General features: G+C 45.3%; 1 protein-coding gene across 1 annotated transcript in view; it reads left to right on the top strand.

The window, feature by feature from the left end:
• The window catches only part of NOL10 (nucleolar protein 10), an 86,012-nt gene that overhangs the window by 12,282 nt on the left and 54,612 nt on the right, over positions 1-19,118 (top strand). Inside the window, exons 9-12 of the mRNA XM_032866843.1 lie at positions 4,389-4,474; positions 8,865-8,943; positions 10,336-10,485; positions 13,214-13,280. Coding sequence (XP_032722734.1) covers positions 4,389-4,474; positions 8,865-8,943; positions 10,336-10,485; positions 13,214-13,280 — 382 coding nt within the window. The remainder of the gene's footprint in view (positions 1-4,388; positions 4,475-8,864; positions 8,944-10,335; positions 10,486-13,213; positions 13,281-19,118) is intronic.

The following is a 19,118-nucleotide window of genomic DNA, read 5'->3' as shown; positions in this document are numbered from 1 at the left end:
CATGAGCGTCGCCGGCCTCCAGGGAGCAGTGGCAGCACGACAGTCAGTCCTGTTCCTAACAGGAGGCCCTATGTCACGCAGTCCCAGCTCTCTGATACTTACCAGCTTTACAACTGAATTACTGTCCCTGAGGCTTGGTTTCCTCATCGGTGACATGGAGGTAATGACAGCCTGCCAGCTTACAGAGGTGCTGGTGAGAGCCACACGGACAAGGGCACAGGGATCATGATTGATGTCCTGTATAGCAGGATTCGAGAAATACAGAACGGTTCCCTTTTAAACTGCAGGACTTTTTTTTTTTCCCCAAAGATTTTATTCATTTATTTGACAGAGAGAGACACAGTGAGAGAGGGAGCATAAGCAGGGAGAGTGGGAGAGGGAGAAGCAGGCTGCCCGCTGAGCTGGGAGCCCGATGCGGGGCTCGATCCCAGAACTCTGGGATCATGGCCTTAGCCAAAGGCAGACGCCTAATGACTGAGCCCCCAGGTGTCCCTAAACTGCAGTGCTTTGAATCCCTGTTCTTCATACTTGTGGAGAATTATCCTAGATTTGCGGTTTTTTAATTACAATAAGTACTCATAGTAAAAAAAAAAAGTTAGAAATGTATTACTGAAAAAGTGTTCTCTTGTGCCTTCCAGTCACCAAATCCTGCAGCCAGGAGTTTTAACTCTGTAATTTTTTTTTGGTATATGCAAATATGCATATGTGTTAGTCATCTCCTTTTTTAAAGTGTTAGATGAAAGTAAAATTATACTTTTCATTTGCTTTTTTTTAACATGATGGTATATAATATGCATCTTTATACATTGCTACTTATAATTACTTATAATGCTAAACTAATTTTTTAAAACTGATGAATAGGATTCCATTGTGTGAATGTACTGTAGTTTATTAAACCAATCCCAGAGGAATGAAATTTAGGTCTCTACTCAAATTATTTTTGTTAAGAGGTTAGGATTTGAAATGAGACACAAAATTGGTTTAATGAGAATATATAAAGCTCTTGAATGTATTATAATACTGTTGTGCCTAAATTGGTCCAATGAAGCATTTTCTTGGTAAGTTCTTTTGTTGACATTACAAACAGTAATGTTTCTTGACAAACAGTTTCCTTGGGTGCCTGGGTGGCTCAGATGGTTGGGCATCTGCCTTTGGCTCAGGTTATGATGTCCAGGTCCTGGGATCAAGCCTCACACCAGGCTCCTGGCTGGCTCAGCGGGGTGTCTGCTTCTCCCTCTCCCTCTCTCTCTCCCCCTGCTTGTGTGCGCTCTCTCAAATGAATAGGTAAAATGTTTTTTAAAATTAAAAAAATATATAAAACAGTTCCCTGGAGGGGCGCCTGGGTGGCTCAGTGGGTTAAGCCGCTGCCTTCGGCTCGGGTCATGATCCCGGGGTCCTGGGATCGAGCCCCGCGTCGGGCTCTCTGCTCAGCAGGGAGCCTGCTTCCCTCTCTCTCTCTCTCTGCCTGCCTCTCTGCCTGCTTGTGATCTCTGTCTGTCAAATAAATAAATAAAATCTTAAAAAAAAAAAAAAAACAGTTCCCTGGAAAAGTAGTTGTTTTTTTTTTTTAAAGATTTTATTTATTTATTTATTTGTCAGAGAGAGAGGGAGAGAGAGAGAGCGAGCACAGGCAGACAGAGAGGCAGGCGGAGGCAGAGGGAGAAGCAGGCTCCCCGCCGAGCAAGGAGCCCGATGTGGGACTCGATCCCAGGATGCTGGGATCATGACCTGAGCCGAAGGCAGCCGCTTAACCAACTGAGCCACCCAGGCGTCCCTGGAAAAGTAGTTTTGAAGTAGAGTCCTTCTGGAGCAGTCAACCCTTACAGACGCATGCTCTGTCAGAGCTGCCCTGTAGCCGAGCAGGCTGTCTGAAGGCCAGCCCTGAGGGGAGATTAGACCCTTCTTGCATAAAGGCTGGGGTTCCTAAAATTCCTGGATTACTGGGAGCTTGATATTTGATAGATATAGTCAGACCAGACTTTAAACATTCACTTCTACAATAATTTTCATAATCTGTGTTGGATTTTGATTTTGTCTGTGACAGTTCTTATAATAGTGCTCATTATTATTGTCAAAATCAAACAGTAAGGGCTTACATTTTGTGCTTTTTGAAGTATAAAAGAGTGCAGGCTTTAGCAATAGAAATATTCAACTTGCAGTCACAGAAAATCACTGTGGTTATAAAAAAGACTATTTTTATTTACTCTGGAATTTATCTGCATACCTATTTTTTGTTTTTGAAATGTGACTTTTCTTTTTTTATGTCCATAAAGTCTGTTAACTCGTTTTGGAAAGACATGAAGACCAGACCATTTGGAATTACTTGCTCCTGGATTTCTAAGATTTCTTTTATTTATCTTTATGACAGACACATTTGTAATAATATTAAACGATAGATGAGGTTAAGCCTTCTAAGTATATTTGAGGTCTTACTTTTAAGGTGGTTAATACAGTAAACAATTTTTTTTAAAAATCTTTGTGTATATTTTTTTTATCATAAGTTGAGTGATACAGAAGAGTAAAAGTGAGAAGTGTAGTCCCCTCTTGTCCTGTCCTAGTCCTGTTTCTTTACATTTCCTGAACGCTGCTAATAATTTGTTCTGTGTCCTGTCGGGGTTTTCTATGTTGGCACAAATTTTTTTTTTTTAAATAGACAGTGGGATCATACTTTTTTTTTTTTTTTATACAAACTGCGTTTTACCTAGCAGGTTGTGGGCATATGTCTAGTACGTGTATGTCTAAGTCATTCTTTTTTTTTTTTTTTTTTTTTTTAAAGATTTTATTTATTTATGAGAGAGAGAGAGAGAGAGAGAGAGCGAGCACAGGCAGACAGAATGGCAGGCAGAGGCAGAGGGAGAAGCAGGCTCCCTGCAGAGCAAGGAGCCCGATGTGGGACTCGATCCCAGGACGCTGGGATCATGACCTGAGCCGAAGGCAGCTGCTTAACCAACTGAGCCACCCAGGCGTCCCTAAGTCATTCTTTTTAATGATTGCAGAGTATTTTTCTTAAATGGGTTATGCCAGTCTCTCCCTTGCTCTTTTGCATGCAGTTCTTTTTTTGTTTTTTTTTTTCTTTTTTTGCTTTATTTTCTACCAGCTTTTTATTTTTATTTAATTAGTTTATTTATTAAAATTTTTATTTATTTATTTGACAGAGAGAGAGAGAGCGAGCACAAGCAGGCAGAGGGCAGGCGGAGGGAGAGGGAGAAGCAGGCTCCCCACTGAGCAGGGAGCCTGATGCGGGGCTGGATCCTGGGCCCCTGGGATCATGACCAGAGCCGAAGGCAGCCGCTTGACCGACTGAGCTACCCAGGAGCCCATCAGTTTTTTGTTTTTTTTTTTTAATTCTGAAAAGTTATAAATTTCACTTTCCGAAAAATTGAAAACACAGTTCACTCATCATTTATATACATTTTGCACATTTGCTTTCTTTTTCTATAAAAATGCATATGTGTAGGGGCTGCCTGGGTGGCTCAGTGGGTTAAGCTTCTGCCTTCAGCTCAGGTCCTAATCTCAGGGTTCTGGGATCAAGTCCCACATCGGGCTCTCTGCTAGGCAGGGAGCCTGCCTCCTCCTCTCTCTCTCTCTTTCTCTACTTGTGATCTCTCTCTCTGTCAAATAAATAGAATCTTTAAAAAAAAAATGTGTATGTGTATGTAGAAAATGTTTTTTGCACCATTTGAAAATCAATTGCAAACATGACATTTTAGCCCTCAATACTTCTGAGTGTTTTTCTTAAAAACATTTTCTTAAAAACAAGGACTTTCTTGTATAAAATAATAATACTCTTATCATCCTGAAGAAATTTAACACTGATACAGTAATGTTATATATTAAATACTTAACGTTCTTATAGTAATATTTAAATATTCTCAGTTCTACCAAAATGTCTTTCTTTTAAAAAAAAACATTTTTTTTTTTTTTAGATTTATTTATTTATTTGACAGAGAGAAACCCAGGGAGAGAGGGAACACAAGCAGGGGGAGTAGGAGAGGGAGAAGCAGGCTTCCCGCGAAGCAGGGAGCCCTATGCAGGGCTCGACCCCAGGACCTTGGGATCATGACGAGCCGAAGGCAGCCACTTAACGACTGAGCCACTGAGGCACCCCGCAAATGTCTTTCATAGCTCCTCCCACTCCTCCCCACCATCCAAACCAAAGTCCAATCAAGGATCAGGCATTGCATTTTGGGCTGTTTTTCCTAACCTGTGGTTTTTTCCTTTTAAAAACAAATTCACCTTATAGTAAAACATTTGACAGAATTTAAAAAGGTATAAGGTAAAAATTTAAATTCTTATCGCCCGTGAGATAATCCGTGTTACTAAGGTATTTGTCTGAAAATTTTCTAGCAGCAGCTATTATATAAAATCACCACGTTCTGTTTGTTTAGGGTCGTGTGGAGTGCTGGGACCCGCGCACTCGCGGGAGAGTTGGCCTGCTGGACTGTGCATTAAGTAGCGTCACGGCAGATTCAGAGTAAGTGGGAATTAACGTGCCCTTTATGTACGCATCTGCTGTGACTGAAACACGTATCAATAGTGGGTTAAAAATCAATTGCTAAAGGATGAAACCCCTCAGACTTGTATCTGAGGTTGTAGTTTGGTGATTTATGTAAAAATCCTTTTTGGGGAAAGGCCACCCAGTGGGAAAGCCAGGCAGAATTCGTCTCTAAGGTGCTGTAGGGTTGCTGTGGAATTTTATTAAAACAGGTACCCTGCAGGAATTTGTAGTTCCAGTTCTGTAGCATCTAGTGCTAGAACCACTCCAGTTAACAAGCAAAGAGATGTACTTTGAATTCTGCGGTGGAGGAAGGCAAGTGCTTCTGTTATCTTCTTGTTCCTGTTTGCCACTTCCTGGATTTAAAACAATCCAAGAATTAATACACTCGGGGGATGAAGACCTCTGCATGCCTGAGTTAGGGAAGAAATACAGACCTCCTGTCCTTCACTCACCAGAGTGGTTACTGTTGACTGGTTGGTACCTAGGTTTTCAGACATTTTTGTGCTCATATTAATACACATGCAGCAGCCTTACATACACTCTCTTGGTCAGACTCTTTTTTTTTTCTTTAAGATTTTAGTTACTTATTTGTCAGAGAGTGTGCGCACAAGTAGGCAGAGAGGCAGACAGAGGGAGAGGGAGAAGCAGGCTCCCTGCTGAGCAAGGAGCCCCATGCGGGACTTGATCCCAGGGTCCTGGGATCATGACCTGCGCCAAAAGCAGCAGCTTAACCGACTGAGCCACCCAGGCATCCCTCTTGGTCAGATTCTTGACAAGGGATTGTTTGCTGTAACCAGTTCAGAAACATCCTTTCCCCGGGCTCTTGATCTGTGTAGTAACGTGACTTCACTGGCGTTTGCTCATTTCAGTCGGCCGGACACGTACTTGTAGTTGTATCACGTGGGAGCGGGCTGTGTGACGGGTGGACTGCAGAGAAAGTGTGATCCCTCTAAGTTATTGCTGATTTTTATGTGATTTGCATTTTTTCTGGGGGAGAAAAGAATTTATGTAGTTCTTTCTTTGGAAAAAATCAGCTTATGTAAAGCATCCTTGACATAGAGAAAAGTTAAGAATCGCTGAATTGAAAGGACTTTTTTCCTCATGTATACATTTTTCCCTATATGATAAGTCAAGAGTAAGTTAATTTTTTTCATCCTTTAATTATGATGTTTAACGGGAGTGTAGGGGGTAGGAGATGGGGTAACTGGGGGACGAGCATTAAGGAGGGCACATGATATAATGAGCACTGAGTGTTACATGCAACTGATGAATCACTGACCTCTACCTCTGAAACTAATAATGTTAATTGAGTGTAAGTAAAATTAAATAAAAAAAAAAATAAAGGGAGTGTAGGAGATTTTTTTCTCTATTATTGAGCTTTACTAAAGTGATACCAACGAACTTCATTACTCATCGTATGGAGTATGTGGAAAATTTTACTCATTCTACATTCATTTTGTTCTTAGAATTAGACATTTTTATTGTGAAATATAATATACATACAGAAAATCTCAAAGCACTAATGTTCAGATTACTGAATTATTGTGAAGCTCTATCTTTGTCAATAGAAGAAGCCATTAGAAAATTCTTCTCAACATTTTATTACCTTGGTATGCAGGGAACCAAATCAGAGAAGTCTGCTTGTTTTTAGAAACTAGGAAATCAGTAAGTGGAAGCTATCTTCCCACTCCCTAGGAAGCAGAAAAGTTAATTTTCTCTTACTTGTAAACGTTAACTGGTTTTTGAATTTAAATAGAGAGACTTGGGTTCCACTACAGTCTGTCCTTAGCAGTTTCTTCTTAGAAAAGTCATTTGAGAAGACAGGCCAGCAGGAGTTCTTTGTATTATGTCTTATGGTTATTTTTACAGTAAATTTAATGTCTATAATAGATGCAACACTGTAGGAAATTTAAGGAAGGGATGTGAAAAGATAATCTTTACTGTGGTCTTTAGAAATACGGGAGTATTTATTCTGTTTTTTTTTTTTTTTTTCCTTTACAATAGAATATTGATTCACAGACACCCAGGCGCCCTGCCCTATTTTGTTTGTTTTAAAAAATAATTTCATTTTGTGAAGCTGACTTATACTTAGTATAAAAAGATACTACTAAGCAGTTTCAAAAATACATGCAAGAAAGTAAAAATGGCCTCAGCACACACACGGGCTGGTGTAATTCAAGTAACTAGACCACTCTTGGTTTGGGAAGGCTGTTTACAGATTTTCATGTTGTGCGTCCACTTGTAGTTAGTTCCATGACTATTTCCTGAGGGGACATATTGAAAACCTAGATTTTGGGGTGAAATCGCTTCTGTACCCACTGCTAAAGTGCTTGGCAGAAAAGGTGACATTGGTGTGAGGGTCTCCTTGACTGTACAGAGCACATGTTCTCCCGCCCTCTGTTGCCTAAGGTGTCCATCCTGTTCCGATAATACTGAAAAGTCAGAAATAGCCCAAGCATGTTGATTAAATACAGCTTGGTAAAAGTCATAGCTAACAAATAGTGCTTTCTGTTTGCCAGCTGGTGCCCTTAGTTCTTTACCTTTACTGACTTCATACTCACGGCAGCCTTGGATGCACGCACTCTAACTGTACTTATTTTACAGACGGGGAAGATACCAACCAATGGCATACATAAGCTTTTAAGAATTATGTTGCAAAAGTACATTTATTACTAGGGGAAGATGTTCCAAATACACCATTAAGTGGAAAAGCAAATCACGCGGTTGCCTATAGATCTTTACCACATTTTCCTAAGAAAAGTAGTGAACACACTATCGAGTTGTGGGGATAAAATCTGGATGTGTACCAAAATGGTACAGCTAGTTTTACTTGTTGTTTCCATTTCGGGTGATTTATTTGCTAATTTTTGTCTGCTTAGCTTCATTATTTTCTGTGCAGGCACTGTAAGCTGTCACCTTTGTTATCTGACAAAGGAGGCGTTCTGGAAGGTGGAGCCAATATAATAAAGAGAAAGAAGCATGTGTGATTATCGGTTGGGGGACAGACTGTCTTTATTTGTAGACGCTAACAATTGTCTGTCTGAAAAACTCAGAATCCACTGGAAGATCATAAGAACTAATAAGAGTTAAATAAGTTGGTGATGAAATAAATGGATAAAATCAGTGGTTTTGAGGTTTATCAGCAAAACCCATTTAGAAAGATACGGTGGAAAACAGTTCTCTCTTATAACAACAAAAACTGAAATCCTGAGGGATAAACTTAGGACCTACCTGAAAAAAATGACAGAGTTTTGTTAAGAATCAAAAAAGTTTGAGTGAGTAAAGAAAACTAACATCCCGCTGCACTGACATATGCTCCCAGAGTTTGTTTTGAAGAGTAAATGACTAAAAGGATGGGTGTGGGAGGCCTCCAGGTTCCAAACTGGGGCATCAGCACGGTTATGGCTTGAGGCTTGAGGGGGGCCTGAGAACCTTGAGGCTGCTGACAGTTCACGGCCTGGACTGGGGGGCCTGGTCCCGAGGACACGGAGATAGTAGGGACCGTAGTCAGGGCTGCTGTCCTCTTCTGACTCGTCTGGCACCCTTCCCACCGCAGATCATTTCTCATGGTGCTGATCCTTTTCTCAGTTGCTAAGTGAGAAGCATGTTCCAGATTTGTGTCTGTAACCATTTGTCATACCGTCTCCGTACTTTCTCAGGTTCCAGTCCCCATCTGAGGATTAGTCTTTCTGATTTTAGCTTGACGGAGGCAGCTTTAAAAATGGACATGAGTATAACCTGCCTGAATATCAACTTATTTCCTCTTAAGCAAAAGAGGGGGTATTTTTGTAAATGCCTTATCCCAGCTTAATCAAAATGAAAGATTGTGTCATACTGATCCTTTTCAATTGGTTTTATAGTTTTATAAACTTTTTTTGTAGATCCTTTGAGAGTATTTCTTACAGTTTTAAAGAAGATAACCTACAGATTTTGAAAAGCAGATTACATTTACATGTAAAGCTTACTTTTTATTTTGGTTAAGAAAGTTTGAATATGATTGCCTTTAATTTTTTTTAAAGATTTTATTTATTAGAGAGAGAGCACACACACACAAACGGGGAGCGGCAGGCAGAGGGAGAAACAGGCTCCCCAATGAGCAGGGACTTTAACCCACTGAGCCACCCAGGCACCCCTTAAACCCACTGAGCAGGGAGCCCGATGTAGGGGTCAGTCCCAGGTCATGCCTCATGCCATGAGCCGAAGGCAGATGCTTAACCAAATCAGCCACCCAGGTGCCCCTACAATAACCTTTTAAACATAAGGCTAGATACATGATTTTCCCTACTATAGTTGAAGATTAATAATGAATTTGTTACTTAGAAGGTTTGGCCGTATGTACATGGGACATGAATATTTTGCCTTTCAGGATAAACAGTTTACCAACAATCTCTGCTTTGAAATTTAATGGTGCCTTGACCATGGCAGTTGGAACATCCACAGGGCAGGTGAGTATGTTTAAGCTGGGGATGTCACACTTAAGTTAGTATCTCAGAGGCATGTATATATTGTGGGAAATGGCCAGTGAACAGAAAATGAGGCATTATTGTTTTGGCTAGAGTGGAGGGGTACTCCAGAGGCTGTAATCTTTTAGTACCTTGAGAAATTCCAACTCTGGCCTTCCGGGTTGGTCTGAGAGGTTCTTGAGCTGGGGGTATTACAGCTCAGACATTCTCTTGACTGTGGTTTAGTACAACATTTTCCAGAATGTGTAGAACAGAATTCAGTGGTCAGCTAAGTTTGGAATTCTGCCAGATCTCTCTTTTTTTTTTTTAAGATTTTATTTATTTATTTGACAGAGATCACAAGCAGGCAGAGAGGCAGGCAGAGAGAGGGGGAATCAGGCTCCCTACTAAGCAGAGAGTCCAATGCGGGGCTCGATCCCAGGACCCTGAGATCATGACCCAAGCTGAAGGCAGAGGCTTAACCCACTGAGCCACCCAGGCACCCCTGGAGTTCTCCAGATTTCTACTCTTGCAGGATCACAGTACATTTAAATATATATTGAGGGCTCTGAGAATTCCTCTAGACAAGAAATGTATTTAAAACTATTTCCAAAATTTATTTGTCCTAAGAACCTTTTTTTTTTTTTTTAAACTGAGCACCATTGACCACATGCCCTGTAGTAATGTACCTTAGCAACGCTGGTCTGACAAGGATGGATTGGGTAGCTACAGAGGGTGACTTTCATCTTTTCTTTCTTCCCTTCTTTCCTTCAAGGCAGAGTCCCCCCACTTGTAAGTTTGTTCTCCTCTAGAACAGTCTGAGAGCCTGCTTCCGGTGGAGTTACTGCTTCTGTCATCATGGTGTGCAGACACTCTGTCCCCAGGGACCGAGATCTGGCTTCTCCAGCCACTTGCTCCTAGTGACAGGGCTCAGGAGAAACCCCCACCCAGTGGTCATAGCTTTGCCGCCACTGTCCACTCAGATCTGCCCGATTATCTTCATTACCTTCTCTGCTTGTTCTGCTGGTCGCTGTGACACTGCCTGGTGCTCATAGATCCTCAGTATATATGTTTTAGTTCACACATGACACCAACTCTCACACATTTTTTGTTTTGTTCCTTTTTTAGTATAACTCAGTCGTTCTCAGTCTTAGCCTAAAAAATTATTCTCCGGTTAAGCTCATAAAACCGTGTACTCTAAGGGTAATTTAAGAGATTCTTCTGGAGTGTTTTGCTGTCAGACTTTAGAATCTCTGTGCCCTGAGTGAGGTGTTCATTATGCTCGTAAAGAGGCAGTAAAACAAATGGTAGCCATTACTCTAAGTTTTCAAAGTTGCTTTTTAAGGTAAAATATTTAATTTGCTTAAAAAGAAATAATTTGTTTTCTTTCTTTAGGTTTTATTATATGACCTTCGATCGGATAAGCCATTGCTGGTTAAGGATCACCAGTATGGGCTGCCCATTAAGTCAGTTCATTTCCAGGATTCGCTAGATTTGATTTTGTCTGCAGACTCGCGCATCATCAAAATGTGGAATAAGAACTCAGTACGTACTTTCTTGTTGAAATTACCAACTGGTGTGTTTTTCTAATGTTCCTTTTCTTTCTGTTGCCTTTTTTGCATTATGTGGGCTTTTGGGAAGTGGCTAAGTACCCAGCTGAGAGCTTAGTTGGAAGTCAGTTACTTCGGCAGAGAGAATACTCGTATGTAGGCAAGTAGTGTAGACTGCTTTCTTCCTGGGGAGAAGGTGGCCTGGTTTGCTAGAACCGGCATGCCTTTTTACATGTTCAGGTAGGTAGAGAGTAAGTCGTGTTTTAAAAACACTGCTCCATGAGAACCTCCTAGATCCTGAGGCTCTCTCACAGTCTTGGGAAAGTTTTTATGAGCTACTAATTATCTTTCCATGTCAACGTTATTATGTATCTCCATTTCATACCTTTTAAAACCCATCTCAGATAATTGGTTTCTGCGTATGACCCCTTTCAGTAATTTCTTAGTGTTCTTCTTTTTTCTTTTTTTAATTATTTTTTAAGATTTTTATTTATTTGTCAGAGAGAGAGTGCGCGCACAAGCCGGGGGAGCCACAGGCGGAGGGCAAAGCAGGCTCCCTGCCGAGCAAGAAACCCGATGCGGAACTCGGTGAGCTGAAGGCAGCCGCTTGACCAGCTGAGCCACCCAGGCAGCCCTCTTAGTGTTTTTCTTAAAAAACATTATTTTCTTAAGAATATTTGATGTGGGGGGTGCTTGGGTGGCTCAGTCGGTTAAATGTCCAGCTTGACTTGGGCTCAGATCATGATCTCAGGGTCGTGAGATTGAGCCCTGCGTCAGGCTCCATGTGCATCACGGCATCTGCTTCTCTCTCTCTCCTGCTGCCCCCACCCACTCATGTGCTCTCTCTCTTTCTCTCAAAAAAAAAAAAGAATATTAGATGTTCGTCTCAATGCCAAGTGTCGTTTAAAAAGTAAAAGTAACAAAAGCCTACATTTCTGGTTTTCATCTACCCTACGTTTTTCATTTTTTTTTCTTTTTAATTTTTTTTTTTTAATTTGACACAGAGAGAGAGATCACAAGTAGGCAGAAAGGCAGGCAGACAGAGAGGAAGGGAAGCAGACTTCCCGCTGAGCAGAGAGCCTAATGTGGGGCTCGATCCCAGGACCCTGAGATCATGACCTGAGCCGAAGGCAGAGGCTTAACCCACTGAACCACCCAGGCGCCCCTCATTTTTTGTTTTGAAACTCTAAGGTATTTTGAGAGAGTAAAGATCAGTCTGTCAACAAAATGGGAAAAGATTCAGTATAGCAAGTGCTTTTTTTCTTTTAAAGATTTTTATTTATGTAGAGAGAGAACGTAAGTGGTGTGAGGTCCAGAGGGAGAGCTCCAGCAGAGACTGTGCCGAGCGCAGAGCCCAACGGAGAGCTCGATCTCACGACCCTGAGATCGTGACCTGAGCCGAAACCAAGAGTCAGACGCTCAACTGACTGAGCCACCCAGGCGCCCCAGTATAGTAATTGCTTAGACGAGTTCTTTATATTTAATTATATTTAATTAATTACAAACGTCAGTGTCTTAGTTAAAAAGTGTTACTTCCTTTTTTTTTTCTTTCTTTTTTTTTTTTTTAATCATTTTGGAGGTAGAGGGGGTGGAAGGTCCAGCGGCCTCAGCGGTAGTAGCCAGAGGGCAAGTGTCAGTCTTTCTGGGGCTGCATGTGCTCAGGACCGAGGTGCTGCCGCAGCCCCGTCACACTCCAGCTGTGTCCCAAAGTCCCTGGCTGCTTGGACCATAACTTCTGTTTTTAATTTTCTTTTGGTTAACTTGCAAAGTATGGACCTTTTGTTGTTGTGTCTTGAATTAGAAATTTAGCTGCAGCTTTTCACTGAGCGAGCAGGAAGCACCTTCCGCGGGCCTCCTGCCCCACTCCTTCACTACGGGAGCCTCTGACATGAGTTAATAAATGCAAGAACTGGCAGACATTTTCAACATCAGTTCTTGAATTATCTTGCTATAGTTGCTGCAATGCGTTTTATTTTGGCACTGTTGTTATGACTAAATGCGCCCTCAACCAACACCCAGATTGCTTGGTTTTGCTTGACTAGCTCTCCCTATTTACCTTTCTCATCACCTTTTTCCCCTCCCGTCTTTTTACCTTTTGCTTCTTGTTTCTTTTACTATCTTAATTTTTAAAAATACAGCACTTTTCTCCCCCTACCTCCACAATGAATATAAAAGTGTGTTAGCCTTTCCTGTGTAACTAACAGGTTACATGTTTATAGGATTTTGTTTTATAAGTTCTTTTCTACCTGCACTCTTACTCGATCCTCCTCAGAGCTGTGGGATGTAGACGTGGCAGATACCATCTTCATCAGACCCTGCTGACCGTGTCCCATCCTTCGGTTTCTTTGAGTACAAGTTTAACTGGGATGCGTCTTCCAGATTAGGAGAGTTTTGCTAAGTTGATGTACGGCTGTTTCTTAAACCTGACCCTGTGCTACTGTGTGAATATTATCGATGAAACTTTATGTATTTCCTTGGATAAGTCACCTTTCTCCTGTAGGCCTCAGGTCCTCCATCTCTGAGGTGAAAGCATTTGACAGATTGATAAAATGAATTCTCTACCATTTTTGAAACTTAAACGCTGTGCTTCATCTAGGTGATGTATTTCTTTACTTAGCAATGCATGGCTATGTCAGATCTCTGGTTTATTGTCTTTACTCAACATTGCTAAAAGGTGTCTTCCTGTAACTGTTTTCATAATTCCTTTTTGCTTATTCTTTTAGGGAAAAATATTTACTTCCTTGGAGCCAGAACATGACATTAATGATGTCTGCCTCTATCCCAACTCAGGTATGTGGTAGGTAGCAGTAGACCATTCAGGGGGATAAATCTGGGCTGTGCTTTATGGGGTTTTAAACTCATTCCATTTCTTCAGACGCAGTTTGGCTTGGTCAGGACAATTCTTGGATATTATATTTACTGGAAGAATCAAGAGCAGGAAGTGGTGTGGATGATTCAGAAAAGGGCCCTCTCAGTGACTCAGTCCTTAGCCAGCCTCGCTATTAGTAGACACCAGCACTACCTAGACAGGCGGCAGGTGAGATGCTATTTTAGTGCGCTCTTCACTCTTTTATATGATTAGCAATAGTGTGTGGAAATTGAGGTCAAGGCTTTGGAGAAGGCTGGGGTTGCCTGATAACCCACAAGGCTCATGAAGCCGTGGGTTTTGGTGTCATCTGTGTTGTATGCTGTCCGGCTTGCATCATGGATTTCAAGATTTAAGGATACCTCCAGGACAGATCTGTGAAGAATTTTGGGGTGCGAAAGTACGGAATAGTCCCCACTCTGAAGCAGTGTTAGATTCTGAGGACAGATGTACACAGATGATTTTGGTAGAGGGATACAAGGCAAAGCAGGAAAAATTCTGTCCCGTGCAAACAGCCCTTGGACAGCATGTTAGAGCGAAGGGTTTCAGCCAGTGCCACTGGGGGGACTGCAGGGGAGGTGGTTGTTAGGATGTGTTTGGAGCGATGAGTGAGATCCGGTAGGCGGGCCGTGGCGATGACGTGATCCACGTGAGAGAGCCGCGTAGGAAGGGCAGGAAGGCCGGGGCAGTCTGAACCGCAGGGCACCACAGGGGATTGCTTGGGAAAGGGGTGGAGCCTTACGTGCTTGCGCCCTGGTGGCTTCCGCAGGATTGAAGGTGGTGCAGGTCCGGGAATCACGTGCTGAGTGGTTTGGGCTCAGTCATCGTCAGGACCTGCTTAGACCGTGCTTTCAGGGGACGGTTCTGTCCGGCGTGTAAAGGGTAGATTGGTGTTGAACTGAAATAAGTCAGAAGGGATACCCCGGGCTGGTAGGGAACGGAAATGACCGAGCAAGCTGAGAGAGATTGTTCTCTTGTTTAAACGTTCAAACATCGGGAGGCAATAGGTCAGAGACAGTGTCCGGCCGAGGGTCTCACCCCTGGCGGCTCGTCGGCGTCACCCAAGGAGCCTTCGCACAGATGCCTTGGTCCAGTCCCCCGGGTACCGACGGGAGTGTCTGGGGGAGGGCCCGGAAGTGTGAGTTTGTGATGCGCTCACCGAGCGCTTGCCCTGGGAGCCAGGCCTGGTGCTGGGGAGGAGCTGCGGTCCCGGCGTTGGCAGCCGTGCGAGCCGTGCGAGATCGCCGCAGGGAAGGGTAGGGGGCAGCCCCGAAGTCTGTTTAGAGGCGGGCGAGGAGAAGGAGGAGCCAGCTGAGAGACTTAGCGGGAAGGGACAGAATGCCGGCAAGAGAAGTGACCACGTCTGAAGTGGAGCAGGGTCTCTGGTGCGGGAGGGCGGCGGGGCCCGCTCAGCACGGGTGAGGCCCACGGAGGCGGAGGCGGGAAGGAAGGAACCAGCTCTGCTCCCTGCTTTCGGGCACGGTGATACCCACGGATCACTTGTCTTTTCAGAACCCTGTGCAGTTAGTGGCGCGCACGGTTTTTCCTTTCTGCTTGTCTGTCCGCCAGTCTTCCGTCGTAGGAGTGGAGAACGGCCGGGTGACCGGGCCGGAGTTGGTCACCCAGCTGGTGCGTGGCCGGGCCTTGGCTAGAGCCAGCCTGTCCCCGTTCTGGAGCCCTTGCCCCTTCTGGTTCCGTGCTGCTCTCCCGAGAAAGCGGGGAAGCAGCAGTTTTGCGATCAGCTGTGTCTCCGTGATGACCATAGTGGGGCTGAGGTCGAATTCCGACGGGTTCAGAAATAGACGGCAGATGAGGATGGTGGGGTCCTCGTTGGAGAGTCTCAGACGGTCCGGAATGGGGTCTGAGCTGCGTGGGAAGAGGAGAACCAGGTGGAATTGAAGTCAGAACAAGGGTAGCTATAGCAGGTTTCCGTGGGTTGAGGGGGAGAGTTTGCAGGGGCAGCTGGTGCCCAGAGCAGGAAGCCATGTGGCCCTTGAGAGCTGGCAGTGCGCCTCCGCTGAGCTGAGAGGTGCTCTGTGTGGTACTCACCGGATTCCAGAGACATTGTGCAGGTGAAAGCTAATGTGAGACAGGGGTGCCTGGGGACTCCGTCGCTAAAGCCTCCACCTCTTGATTTCGGCTCAGGTCGTGATCTCAGGGTGGTGAGGTCCGAGCCCCGCACTGGGCTCTGTGCTGGGCGTGGAGCCTGCTTGTGATTTTCTCTCTGCCCCTCCCTCTGCCCCTCCTGACCCTCCCCCTGCTTGTGTGCATGCCCATGTACACATGTGGGCATGCTCTCTTTCTTAACAACAACAAAAAAGGTGAAATCTTTAATTTTTTATGTGAAAATATTCTGGACACACTGGGTTAATAAGATATATTAGAATTCATTGTATTCGTTTAAAAGATTTTCTTTTTATGTGTGTCTACTAGAAAGTGTGAGAGAAGCCATGTGTGGCTTGCATGATATTTCTGTCGCACGGTGCTGGCCCAGACTTGGGATCGTTCCCGGTACAGGATGCTGCTGCGGTGCGAGGTATTGAAGTTGGCTGTGGGCGTGCAGTGTCCAGCTCTCTCGTGGGAGTAGGGATGCTCCTCTAGGAGTCCGCGTACCGCCAGCCCTTTGACTCTAGTTCCCTCGTGTACATCCGGTCCATGCTCGCATTCCCCGTTGTCCCCCAGATGCCTTTTGTAGCCTGTTGTGTGGAACCAGGCTGTGATCAGGGCTGTGTGTTCCTGCGAGGTGTGGCCGTGTTTGGTTTCTTTCCATTGTAATAGCCGCGTCCCCCCTGCTGCCTGTCTTTTTTTTTTTTTTTGCCTTCTCTGTGACATTGACTTTTCCAGGATCAGCTCATTTGGCTCAGAGAATGTCCCTCACCCTGGATTTGTGTGGCTGGTTTTCTTAGTGTTGTTTACCGTGTGCCCCCAGCCTGTGTAGTTTTTCTCAAGTAGAGGTTCAATCTGACTCTGGTGGACTTCCGATTAAATATCCTGGATAAGGGAGATGCTCGCTTCTCCGTGTCCAACCCCCTCCCAAAGCCCTCCAGGGCCGGGGAGGGGTAGTGTGGTCCCTGGGTTAAGGAGACCACCAGGTCTCTTCCTTTGTAAAGCACACTTTTCTGAGAGCTAAAAAGGTTGAGAGTGATATTTTGGACAGAAGAACAAGTTGACTGTCAAATGACTTAGGAAAAGTGAATCAAACACAAAAAATAGCCAAATAACTGATTTCCTGAGCTGGCAAGCAGAGTAGCGCCAGGGGCTCGGCCGCCGGCCCCGGCTTCGGATGTGAGCAGGCTTGATCCGCGCCCTTCGCTCCGCCGCGCTCTGTCGTTTCCCTTCAGCCGGCTCTCGCTGCTTTGTGCTTAATCATCACGAGCTTAATCATGTTTTAGAAAAGCTAAAACGTTCTTCTTTATCTTCTCACTTACTCATTTGGAAGTAATTAAGGCCGCATCACGATTGCAGCATTGTCCTGTTCTTCTCTAACCGGAGGTGGCTCAGAATATTGAGAAACGGCCCCACCTTCCTGGCTCCTTTCTCCGTCTTGCTGGCGTTGCTCATTCAGCCCGATTCCAGCATCGCTGCGGCGCCAGGCGGCTGCGTGGCACTTTGAGGCCCTGTGACCACGCGTCAGCTCTGTGACAGCGTGGCGGCTCCGTGGGCGCCGGTGGCTGAGTCTGGCGTCAGGAGTCTGAGCCGGGAGTCAGGATCGCTGGGGTCCAGTGGCGGGGATAGAGAAGGGGAGGTGCGCTTTGCCCCCAGAAAGCCTGAACTGAAGCCGAGGGTTCATGTCGGGTAGCCAGCGGGGGTCTCCTTGGCTCTCTTCTGGGCTCCCGACCCCGCCTGCGCTGGGAGGGGGTGGTGGCCCCCCCTTCTGTGTCGTGCCCGCTCCCAGCATCGACAGGAGTGGGTCGGGACATCTGTACGTACCCTCAGTGCCTCTGGGAAAAGCGCACGCTCCGCGCCTATGTCGGGAGTTGAGCACTCGGGAGAGATGCCCCGGCCTCTCCTCTCGGCACGGCCTCGCGCCTACCGTCTGCCCCGCGCTGTGTCCGCGGGGCCCGCCGCCGGCCTCCGGCACGTGAGTGTCTGAAAGACCGGGAGTTTGCCGTTCCTTTGTAACTCTCCGTCCGCGGCAGCCCGACACTTCCCTAAACGTAGTAAGAATGAATGACAAGAAGACAATGTCACAAGGCTGCACGGGTTTCTAGATTCTTCCCTTCCGTTCCTACGCTCCCCGCCGGGCCGGCCCTGCGAGCAGACGGAGCAGCACCGGCAGAAAGCGCGGTTTCGGATTTTGAACTCCGAGCCCCGGTGGGTCCTTCAGCCGTGAGGCACCTGCGGGGGGAATCGATGTGTGCGCGCTTCCTGGGCGGGGCCTGCTGTGCCGTCGGGTTCTCTGGATCCCTGGATTCTCTGTGGCTCCCAGTGGGGCCGCACAGCGCGCCCGGTAGCGTTCGCGAGGCCCGTGTCAGACTCGAGGCGGGTTCTTTTGACTCCAGGCGCTAGTGAGCATCTCCCGCTCTTTCCAAATTGATGCCGTCACTGTTGAAACTATGACCGTCGCTACAGAGAAAACTGGGGAGGGAAAACCATTCAGAATTCCACCATCTCTTCGCAAGTACCGCTACTGCTCCCATGAGAGAAATTCTTCCGTTTGTCTCCTGTCCATGTGGTTTTAGTCACGGTCCTCACGCTGCGTGTAGAGTTGTCTTTTGCTTTCTGGTTGACATGACATTAATATTTTTCCTGTTGCTGTGTGGTGTTTATATTTACACTTCGAATTTTTTTTTTTTAAATAAAGATTTTATTTATTTATTTGACAGAGATCACAAGTAGGCAGAGAGGCAGGCAGAGAGAGAGGGGGAAGCAGGCTCCCCGCTGAGCAGAGAGCCGGATGCGGGGCTCGATCCCAGGACCCCGAGACCATGACCCGAGCTGAAGGCAGAGGCTCAACCCTCTGAGCCACCCGGGTGCCACCAAATTTTTTTATTATTTGACCATGCAAGAAGTCTTTTCATTTTTTCTTAGTTGTGACTGTGGTTGGAGAGTCCTGCATTCCGCAGGCTTTGGAGTTGGTAGAGTATCAGCTTCTGTCCTTCCTAGCTGTGTGGCGACCTTGAGCAAGTCCTCTAACTCTCTGAGGCCACATGGTTACCTGGAAGTAAAGTTCCTGACACAGTGCCTCACACTTTTCTCCTCTCTTGCCTGTGATCGTCTTAATTTCTGCTGAACTAACTTTCCTTTACTGATTTGGGTTTGTTTTTTTTTTCTTCTCAACTTTTTGTGCTTGAGCTTTGTGAGGTTTCCCGTTTGTCTTATTCGTAAGCGGCTTCAGTCCCTTCCCCACTTTAGTCTGGTGGGAGGTCAGCTGTGTCATTGTCCGTATATGGCCAGGTGAGATCCTGTCCCATTGTGAAGAGAACCTGCCGTGTCTAGTCGGGGTTCTTTGGGAGGTAGTTAGATTAGAGCCTTTCCTCTGCTGTGCTGGGTAGGTGTGATTACGTTTCCTTCAGGAATGCTCACTGTTGTGTGATCTGTGTTCAGAGTCGAGCCAGTGAAGCCAGGCTTAGGGAATATCTTTGGCAAGAACCTTCCTTTTGGTTGGAATCTGTCTCCTCAGTCCCCAGAACAACCTCTTTCGTCGGGTCTAAAGGGTATAGGAAAAGGTTTGGCTCTAAAATTCTCTAGGTTGGGACAGGGCACTCGGTCCCTTTGAACCTTTTTTTTTTTCATTTGTAAAATGAGGATGCTGCTCTTTC

Source organism: Lontra canadensis, unplaced genomic scaffold (assembly GCF_010015895.1).
Source record: "Lontra canadensis isolate GAN:19392208 unplaced genomic scaffold, GSC_riverotter_1.0 scaffold32, whole genome shotgun sequence".
In the NCBI taxonomy this organism is placed as follows: domain Eukaryota; kingdom Metazoa; phylum Chordata; class Mammalia; order Carnivora; family Mustelidae; genus Lontra; species Lontra canadensis.
This window is presented reverse-complemented; position numbering and strand designations above follow the sequence as displayed.